The 10688-nt window shown below is 49.9% G+C and overlaps 1 protein-coding gene across 2 annotated transcripts in view; it reads right to left on the minus strand.

The window, feature by feature from the left end:
• The window catches only part of TNPO1 (transportin 1), a 280036-nt gene extending 279094 nt beyond the window's left edge, over positions 1-942 (minus strand). The window contains exon 1 of one of the 2 annotated variants that reach the window (XM_063963878.1): positions 507-938. In XM_063963878.1, the coding sequence (XP_063819948.1) occupies positions 507-611 (105 nt within the window). In that variant the 5' untranslated portion in view covers positions 612-938. Of the gene's footprint in view, positions 1-506 lie in introns of both variants that reach the window. The other variant, XM_063963879.1, reaches the window with a different exon arrangement.
• Between the last annotated feature and the right edge of the window lie 9746 nt (positions 943-10688).

A 10688-nucleotide genomic window follows, 5' to 3' on the forward strand; every position in this document is an offset into this window, starting at 1 on the left:
TGGTACTGTGTATATAGATATCTCCAGCAGCTATGTCTATCTCAGGGGCTTCATTGTCATTATTATCTATCATTTAGGCCTGAGGACCTGTGGCAGCAGCAGCAGCGAGCACATGCAGTGACCAGGCATGCTGGGACTTGTAGTTGCACCGGTGCTGAGCAGCCACAGGTAGGTCCGGCACACTCCCACGCTGGTGGCAACACGCACCGGCACTTCCCGAGAGCGGGAGCCGGTGCCCGAGAGGCCAGGAGGTAACGGCCGGACTACGAGGCCTACACCGCGTGTGGCGGGAACGGAAGCCCCGGGGTCACGGTGAGCGGCTCCGCCCGAGGGCAGGCTGCAAGCACAGCCCCGGCACAGAGATCACACTCCCCGGCCCGCAGCCGGCCCCTTCCGTCCTCACCTGGTCCGGTGCCGGCCCGTCCGGCGCACGGAGCCCGGGCAGAATCATAGCAAGGCCGCGGCGCCTCCTCCGCTCGCAGCCCGCCGGGCCGGGGGAAGGATACCTGTTGCACGGTCCTCTGCGTGGAGGTGTCCGGAGACTGGGACTCTTTGAGCAGCTGCAGGATTTGCTGGAGGCCCTGCTCGTCCGGCTTCCACTCGTACTCCATGCTGGGGGCGCGGGACACGGGAGCGGCGAGAGAAGGGGGGAGGCGGCCTGGCCGGGAAATGGAGGCAGCGGCGCGGTCCTACCGCCCGCCCGATGCTGTCAGCGGGCAGCGCGGTCCTACAGCCTGCCGGGTTCAGCCACTGACGCAGCGGTGGGATCCTACAGACGTCTGCTGACAGCGGCCAGCGCGGTCCTACAGTCTGCCGGATTCTGTCAGTAAGACAACAGCGTCATACAGGACATGTACCGACAGCGGGCATCGCGGTCCTACAGCCTGCCGGGTTGTGTAAGCGAGGCTGCAGAGTCATACGGGACATGTACTGACAGCGGCCAGCGTGGTCCTATAGCCTGCCGGGTTCTGTCAGAGAGACAGCAGCAGTGGCAGGATCCTAAAACTGGATACACACTATATTATATGGCTCAAGTTCAGAACATGGGACCCCCGGGACTAGCATAACTAACCTGTCTGGCAAGCGGAGCAGAGCAGAGACACTGATGACAGTGCACGTTTTAATGTATTGAACAAGTTTAATGCTGTCCTGAAGCAGTTTAGTTATGCTAACCCAGAGCGGTTCAATGTTCTGAACTTGAACGCACACTATACAATAGTTGTACCGATTTGCCAATCACCGTGTGTTTAGCTGCTTTTATTGTATAGTGTGCAGGTAGGCCCGTAAGGATGGCGGTGCAGTCTGTGCCGTTGCACAGGACAGAGTGCCCTGGGGCTGGAACCCTCAAAGTCACTGCATCTGGATAGCAGTATCACTGCTGCATACATCCCAACTGTTCCGATTTTGGCAGGATAGTCCCATTTTTCTGGGACTGTCCCGCTGTCCCACCCACAGGTCGCAGTGTCACACGATAGGGGGTGTGGGAGGGCGGGCAGTTGGGAGACTTCTCACCCACTGCCAGTGGTGAATAGATCATACTTGCCTACTTTTGAAAAAGTATTTCAGGGAGATTGTGAAAGTAACACCTATCAGTGCGGACGTGTACTGCTACATCTGAGAGGCGTGTCATAAATATGACTTACATCCAAATGTAAATGAGCACCAAATTTAGTAAGATCTACTTGTTGAAGAAAAGACTCATATTTTGCAGGATTTGTTTGTGTAATGTGTTTTACAAGAGGTTCCATATACTGTAAGTGGCCACGAGAAACCTTTAAAATGCATGTAGCCATATGGATCACTGTGTCTTATAACCAATACAGGGAAATGGCACTGATGATACCATTTAAATGTATGTATCTATGATTTTATTTTTTTTCAGGGAGATTGAGGTACCATTCAGGGAGTGAGGGAGATTGCTACTATTTCAGGGAGTCTCCTGCAGAATGAGGGAGGGTAGGCAACTATGGAATAGATGTGCACAGCATATAAACACTACATGGACAAAATTCTGAGTACACCCATATGTGGTGGATGAACATTTCATTCCAAAACCATAGGGGGTAATATGAAGCTTTTCCCCCCTCTGCTGTTATAATGGCCTCCACTCTCTTGGAACAAGAGCATTAGTGAGTTTAGGCACTGATGTTGGGTGATAACGCATGGCTTATAGACAGTGTTCCAGTTCATGCCAAAAATGTTCAATTGGTTTGCGGTCAGGGCTCTGTATAGGCCAGACAAGGTCCTCCAAAAACAAACACAATAAACTGTTTTTGGATAGACCCTGCTTTGTGCACAGCAGTAATGTCATGTTTTGACAGGAATGGGCCTTCTCCAAACTTGCCACAAAGTCGGTACCAAACAATTCCCTAGTATGCCAATGTATGCAGTAGCATTAAGATGTCCCTTTACTGGAACTAAGGCGCACAGGCCAAAGTATGAAAAACAGCTTCAGATCATTATTTCTCCTCCACCAAACCTTGCTATTGGCAGTATGTATTCGGGCAGGTGCATCCTCCTGCCACTCACCAAACCTTGATACATCTGTCTCAAGTTCCTGATGAAGTTCCCAATAACAGTTCATGTGCTGATGTTGCCTCCAGAGGCAGTTGGTAACTCGGTAGTCAGTGATGCAAGATGATTTTGACTTGATAAGCACATTGGCGCACACTGTGCGTACGCCCCCAGAAAGTCCCGGTGAGATGCTAAAACCATCTCACTGCCTGATTGACAGGCAGAGGCAGTCGTGGGGTTAGAACGCTATTGGTGGGACGCAGTCTGGACAAAGCAGGCGTGTCCAGACCACAGCGGGGGCAGGCCACGGCGACTGCTTGACGTCCCACGCAGCTGCTGCAACCCAGAATGCGGTGTGTAGCCGCCTACCAGTGCAGCTATGCTGGGCAGGCAGGGAGCTACTTGGTGGGTGCGAAAACATCGCCACTATGCAATACTTTCGCACCCGTGCAGGGGAGGCAGGGCCTGACATGCGGGGCGGACTAGCCCTGTTCTAGGCATCCCCCCGCATGTCAGAGAATCTGATCGTAGATGTGCTAAATTTGCTATGATCAGCTCTGAATCACCCCATTTGTGCGGGCCCCCTCCTCTCTAGTGTGCATGCACAGGACTCTGGAAACATGGCGCCTGCCATGTTCCCGGTGTCTAACCTCTACTGCACATGTGCAAATCGCCGGGAAAATGGCTGCTGCGCCAATATCTAAGTGATTTCTGCTGCAGCACAAACTCTAGAAAGGTAAGTAATAAAACACCGGTGTGCGTTGTGTGCCCCAGCACATTCTGCACCCATTATAGATACACTAATGACCCACAGACAGGAGACTATGGGGGTCATTCCGAGTTGATCGATCGTTAGCCACTTTTTGTAGCCGTGCGAACACATAGTCGCTGCCCACTGGGGAGTGTATATTTGCTGTGCCAGGGTGCGATCGCATGTGCAGGCAAGCGGTACAAAAATAGTTTGTGCAGTTTCTGAGTAGCTCAGAACTTACTCAGCCGCTGCGATCACTTCAGCCTGTCCGGTCCCAGAATTGACGTCAGACACCCACCCTGCAAACGCTTGGACACGCCTACGTTTTTCCAAACACTCCCAGAAAACGGTCAGTTGACACCCATAAACGCCTTCTTCCTGTCAATCTACTTGCGATCGGCTGTGCGAATGGATTCTTTGTTAAATCCATCGCACAGCAACCATCCGCTTTGTACCCGTACGACGCGCTTGCGCATTGCAGTGCATACTCAGTAGTGACCTGATCGCTGTGCTGCGAAAAACGGCGTGCTATCAGGTCGGAATGACCCCCTATTTCTCTATCGTCCTAAGTGGATGCTGGGGTTCCTGAAAGGACCATGGGGAATAGCGGCTCCGCAGGAGACAGGGCACAAAAGTAAAGCTTTTACAGGTCAGGTGGTGTGTACTGGCTCCTCCCCCCATGACCCTCCTCCAGACTCCAGTTAGATTTTTGTGCCCGGCCGAGAAGGGTGCAATTCTAGGTGGCTCTCATAAAGAGCTGCTTAGAGAGTTTAGCTTAGGTTTTTTATTTTACAGTGATTCCTGCTGGCAACAGGATCACTGCAACGAGGGACAGAGGGGAGAAGAAGTGAACTCACCTGCGTGCAGGATGGATTGGCTTCTTGGCTACTGGACATGAAGCTCCAGAGGGACGATCACAGGTACAGCCTGGATGGTCACCGGAGCCACGCCGCCGGCCCCCTCACAGATGCTGAAGCAAGAAGAGGTCCAGAATCGGCGGCTGAAGACTCCTGCAGTCTTCTTAAGGTAGCGCACAGCACTGCAGCTGTGCGCCATTTTCCTCTCAGCACACTTCACACGGCAGTCACTGAGGGTGCAGGGCGCTGGGGGGGGGGCGCCCTGGGAGGCAAATGAAAACCTTTAAAAAGGCTAAAAATACCTCACATATAGCCCCAGAGGCTATATGGAGATATTTACCCCTGCCTAAATGTACTAAATAGCGGGAGACGAGCCCGCCGGAAAAGGGGCGGGGCCTATCTCCTCAGCACACGGCGCCATTTTCTGTCACAGCTCCGCTGGTCAGGAAGGCTCCCAGGTCTCTCCCCTGCACTGCACTACAGAAACAGGGTATAACAGAGAGGGGGGGCAAAATAAATGGCAATATATTAATATAAAAGCAGCTATAAGGGAGCACTTAATCATAAGGCTATCCCTGTCATATATAGCGCTTTTTGGTGTGTGCTGGCAGACTCTCCCTCTGTCTCCCCAAAGGGCTAGTGGGTCCTGTCTTCGTATAGAGCATTCCCTGTGTGTCTGCTGTGTGTCGGTACGTGTGTGTCGACATGTATGAGGACGTTATTGGTGTGGAGGCGGAGCAATTGCCAAATATGAGGATGTCACCTTCTAGGGGGTCGACACCAGAATGGATGCCTTTATTTGTGGAATTACGGGATAGCGTCAACTCGCTTAAGCAGTCGTTTGCCGACATGAGGCGGCCGGACACTCAATTAGTGCCTGTCCAGGCGCCTCAAACACCGTCAGGGGCTGTAAAACGCCCCTTGCCTCAGTCGGTCGACACAGACCCAGACACAGGCACTGATTCCGGTGGTGAAGGTGACGAATCAACCGTATTTTCCAGTAGGGCCACACGTTATATGATTTTGGCAATAAAGGAGATGTTACATTTAGCTGATACTACAGGTACCACTAAACAGGGTATTATGTGGGGTGTGAAAAAACTACCAGTAGTTTTTACCGAATCAGAAGAATTAAATGACGTGTGTGATGAAGCGTGGGGTGCCCCGATAAAAAACTGCTAATTTCAAAGAAGTTATTGGCTTTATACCCTTTCCCGCCAGAGGTTAGGGAGCGCTGGGAAACACCTCCTAGGGTGGACAAAGCGCTAACACGCTCATCAAAACAAGTGGCGTTACCCTCTCCTGAGACGGCCGCACTTAAAGATCCATCAGATAGGAGGATGGAAAATATCCAAAAAGGTATATACACACATGCAGGTGTTATACTACGACCAGCTATTGCGACTGCCTGGATGTGCAGTGCTGGGGTAGTTTGGTCAGAGTCCCTGATCGAAAATATTGATACCCTGGACAGGGACAATATTTTACTGTCGTTAGAACAAATAAAGGATGCATTTCTTTATATGCGTGATGCACAGAGAGATATCTGCACACTGGCATCACGGGTAAGTGCTATGTCCATTTCGGCCAGAAGAGCTTTATGGACACGACAGTGGACAGGCGATGCGTAGAGGAGTTATTTGGGGTCGGTCTATCGGATTTGGTGGCCACGGCTACGGCCGGGAAATCCACCTTTCTACCTCAAGTCACTCCCCAACTGAAAAAGGCACCGACCTTTCAACGCAGCCCTTTCGTTCCTTTAAAAATAAGAGAGCAAAGGGCTATTCATATCTGCCACGAGGCAGAGGACGAGGGAAGAGACAGCAACAGGCAGCTCCTTCCCAGGAACAGAAGCCCTCCCCGGCTTCTACAAAAGCCTCAGCATGACGCTGGGGCTTCGCAAGCGGACTCGGGGGCGGTAGGCGGTCGTCTCAAGAATTACAGCGCGCAGTGGGCTCACTCGCAGGTAAATCCCTGGATCCTGCAGATAATATCTCAGGGGTACAGGTTGAAATTAGAGACAGAGCCACCTCGCCGTTTCCTGAAGTCTGCTTTACCAACGTCCCCCTCAGAAAGGGAGACGGTTTTGGAAGCCATTCACAAGCTGTATTCTCAGCAGGTGATAGTCAAGGTACCTCTTCTACAACAAGGGAAGGGGTATTATTTCACTCTTTTTGTGGTACCGAAGCCGGATGGCTCGGTAAGGCCTATTCTAAATCTGAAGTCCTTGAACCTGTACATAAAGAAGTTCAAGTTCAAGATGGAGTCACTCAGAGCAGTGATAGCGAACCTGGAAGGGGACTTTATGGTATCCTTGGACATCAAGGATGCGTATCTCCACGTTCCAATTACCCCTCACACCAGGGGTACCTCAGGTTCGTTGTACAAAACTGTCACTATCAGTTTCAGACGCTGCCGTTTGGTTTGTCCACGGCACCTCGGGTCTTTACAAAGGTAATGGCCGAGATAATATTTCTTCTTCGAAGAAAAGGCGTATTAATTATCCCATACTTGGACGATCTCCTAATAAGGGCAAGGTCCAGAGAACAGCTAGAGATGGGTTTAGCACTATCTCAAGAGGTGCTAAAGCAGCACGGATGGATTCTGAATATTCCAAAATCCCAATTAATGCCGACAACTCGTCTGCTGTTCCTGGGGATGATTCTGGACACAGTTCAGAAAAAGGTTTTTCTTCCCGAAGAAAAAGCCAAGGAGTTATCTGACCTGGTCAGGAACCTCCTAAAACCAGGAAAGGTGTCTGTACATCAATGCACAAGAGTCCTGGGAAAAAATGGTAGCTTCTTACGAAGCAATCCCTTTCGGCAGATTCCATGCAAAGGGATCTGTTGGACAAATGGTCAGGGTCGCATCTTCAGATGCACCTGCGGATAACCCTGTCGCCGAGGACAAGGGTATCCCTTCTGTGGTGGTTGCAGGAGGCTCATCTATTGGAGGGCCGCAGATTCGGCATGCAGGATTGGATCCTGGTGACCACGGAGGCCAGCCTGAGAGGCTGGGGAGCAGTCACACAGGGAAGAAATTTCCAGGGAGTGTGGTCGAGCCTGAAAAAGTCTCTTCACATAAGCATTCTGGAACTAAGAGCAATCTACAATGCTCTAAGCCAGGCGGAACCTCTGCTTCAAGGAAGACCGGTGTTGATCCAGTCGGACAACATCACGGCAGTCGCCCATGTAAACAGACAGGGCGGCACAAGAAGCAGGAGGGAAATGGCAGAAGCTGCCAGGATCCTTCGCTGGGCGGAGAATCACGTGATAGCACTGTCAGCAGTATTCATCCCGGGCGTGGACAACTGGGAAGCAGACTTCCTCAGCAGACACGACCTTCACTCGGGAGAGTGGGGACTTCATCCAGAAGTTTTCCACATGCTATTAAACCGTTGGGTAAAACCAATGGTGGACATGATGGCGTCTCGCCTCAACAAAACACTGGACAGGTATTGCGCCAGGTCAAGAGATCCGCAGGCAATAGCTGTGGACGCGCTGGTAACACCTTGGGTGTACCAGTCGGTATATGTGTTTCCTCCTCTGCCTCTCATACCAAAGGTATTGAGGATTATACGGCAAAGAGGAGTAAGACTAGTGGCTCCGGATTGGCCAAGAAGGACTTGGTACCCGGAACTTCAAGAGATGGTCACGGACGATCCGTGGCCTCTACTTCTGAGAAGGGACCTGCTTCAGCAGGGTACTTGTCTTTTTCAAGACTTACCGCGGCTGCGTTTGACGGCATGGCGTTTGAATGCCAGATCCTAAAAGGAAAAGGCATTCCAGAAGAAGTCATTCCTACCTTAATAAAGGCAAGGAAGGAAGTCACCGCGAAGCATTATCGCCGTATTTGGCGAAAATATGTTGCGTGGTGCGAGCAGCGGAGTGCTCCGATGGAGGAATTTCAACTGGGTCGTTTTCCTACATTTCCTGCAATCAGGATTGTCTATGGGTCTCAAATTGGGATCTATTAAGGTTCAAATTTCGGCCCTATCAATATTCTTCCAAAAAGAATTGGCCTCAGTCCCTGAGGTCCAGATTTTTATCAAAGGAGTACTGCATATACAGCCTCCTGTGGTGCCTAAGGTGGCACCGTGGGATCTAAATGTAGTTTTAGATTTCCTCAAATCCAATTGGTTTGAACCACTAAAGAATGTGGATTTGAAATATCTCACATGGAAAGTGACTATGTTACTGGCCCTGGCTTCGGCCGGGAGAGTATCTGAACTGGCGGCTTTGTTTTATAAAAGCCCTTATTTAATTTTCCATTCGACATAGGGCAGAGCTGCGGACGCGTCCGCATTTTCTCCCTAAGGTGGTATCAGCGTTTCACCTGAACCAGCCTATTGTAGTGCCTGCGGCTACAGACGACTTGAAGGACTCCAAGTTGTTGGACGTTGTCAGAGCCTTAAAAATATACATTTAAAGGACGGCTGGAGTCAGAAAATCTGACTCGCTGTTTATACTGTATGCACCCAACAAGTTGGGTGCACCTGCTTCTAAGCAGTCGATTGCTCGTTGGATTTGTAACAAAATTCAACTTGTACATTCTGTGGCAGGCCTGCCACAGCCTAAATCTGTTAAGGCCCATTCCGCAAGGAAGGTGGGCTCATCTTGGGCGGCTGCCCGAGGGGTCTCGGCATTACAACTCTGCCGAGCAGCTACGTGGTCAGGGGAGAACACGTTTGTAAATTTTTACAAATTTGATACCCTGGCAAAGGAGGACCTGGAGTTCTCTCATTCGGTGCTGCAGAGTCATCCGCACTCTCCCGCCCGTTTGGGAGCTTTGGTATAATCCCCATGGTCCTTTCAGGAACCCCAGCATCCACTTAGGACGATAGAGAAAATAAGAATTTACTTACCGATAATTCTATTTCTCGGAGTCCGTAGTGGATGCTGGGCGCCCATCCCAAGTGCGGATTATCTGCAATACTTGTACATAGTTATTGTTAACTAATTCGGGTTATTGTTTAGGAAGCCATCTTTCAGAGGCTCCTCTGTTATCATACTGTTAACTGGGTTTAGATCACAAGTTGTACGGTGTGATTGGTGTGGCTGGTATGAGTCTTACCCGGGATTCAAAATCCTCCCTTATTGTGTACGCTCGTCCGGGCACAGTACCTAACTGGAGTCTGGAGGAGGGTCATGGGTGGAGGAGCCAGTACACACCACCTGACCTGTAAAAGCTTTACTTTTGTGCCCTGTCTCCTGCGGAGCCGCTATTCCCCATGGTCCTTTCAGGAACCCCAGCATCCACTACGGACTCCGAGAAATAGAATTATCGGTAAGTAAATTCTTATTATTCAGTTTACATGTGAAGTACCTTAAAATGTTGGCAGTAGCAAATATGGGGATTCATTCAGAATGTCAACACCAGAATATTTACAGGTTCTGAATATCGACATAAACATAAAGTCGAAAAACAAAATGTCATCATGGTTAAAATGTCTACAGTACATTTATGTGTTATTTTTAGGGTTAGATTTAGAATTAGGCTAAAATATGCAAAATACAAACTATGTTGACATTGTGGTGACGACATGCTAAATATCGACATTATGAACATGTCCATGTCGACATTCTTACCATCGACATTCACAACATTTTGGTGTAGACATTCGGAATGTCAACTTTCTATACTACACCCGCAAATGCTCTGGATATCTCTTGTCATGTGATTTCTGGAAGTTGGATGTATAATAGTTTTATTAAATTCTCTAACAACAACTCAAGTGCGAAATTCAAAATCTGCGATTTTTAAAAAATTTTGCAGTGGGCTTTAAAGCAGAGATTTTTTTTACAATTAGCTACTCATTTTGTTTCCCCCAAAGACTTGCTGTATGTTCATAACACATTCAACCAGGCCCGTCATCAGGGGGGTGCTGCGAACACAGATGTCCCGGCCTCTCTTAACAGAGAGAAGAGGGCCCGGGCCGCTCATGCCGCCAGCCGCGATGCTCCGCCCACTTTTCATTACCGAGTTCTGACACTGTCAAAGGAGGGGGAGAGGACGCTGCAAGCTTCTATTGTAATCGTCCCTCCAAAATGGCTGCCTCCTCGGAGGAGACAGTTATCAAAGATACTAGAGGAGGCTCCTCTAGTATCTGTAATAACTGTCTCCTCTGAGGCGGCGGCTATTTCGGCAGAGACTTTTCAATAGAAGCTTGCAGCGTACTCTCTCCTCTCCTGTGACAGTGCCAGATCACTGTCATGAAAAGGGTGCGGAGCTACATGAAATGGAGGGTGCGGAGCTGCACTGGACCAGGCTGCTACAGCTCCGGCCAGCCTGTGATAGGTGTGTGTATATATTTATTTTGTATATATATAATTGTATTTATTAATTTATGGGGGGGGGGGCTGCCTATTTTGCAAGTCCCGGGCCCCAGAATTTCTGATGGCAGCCCAGCATTCAATGAACAAGTTGGCATGAATTGCCTAACCATGCCACGCGTCAGCCACTTGGACCTCCAGGATCTCCCAGAGAAGAGTTCGATGTTGTAGGTAAGTATGCTTGCATATGACTCTTTGTCATATCAGGTAAATTAAATCTGGCATCTACATCGC

This window comes from Pseudophryne corroboree, chromosome 1, assembly GCF_028390025.1.
Source record: "Pseudophryne corroboree isolate aPseCor3 chromosome 1, aPseCor3.hap2, whole genome shotgun sequence".
Lineage (NCBI taxonomy): Eukaryota > Metazoa > Chordata > Amphibia > Anura > Myobatrachidae > Pseudophryne > Pseudophryne corroboree.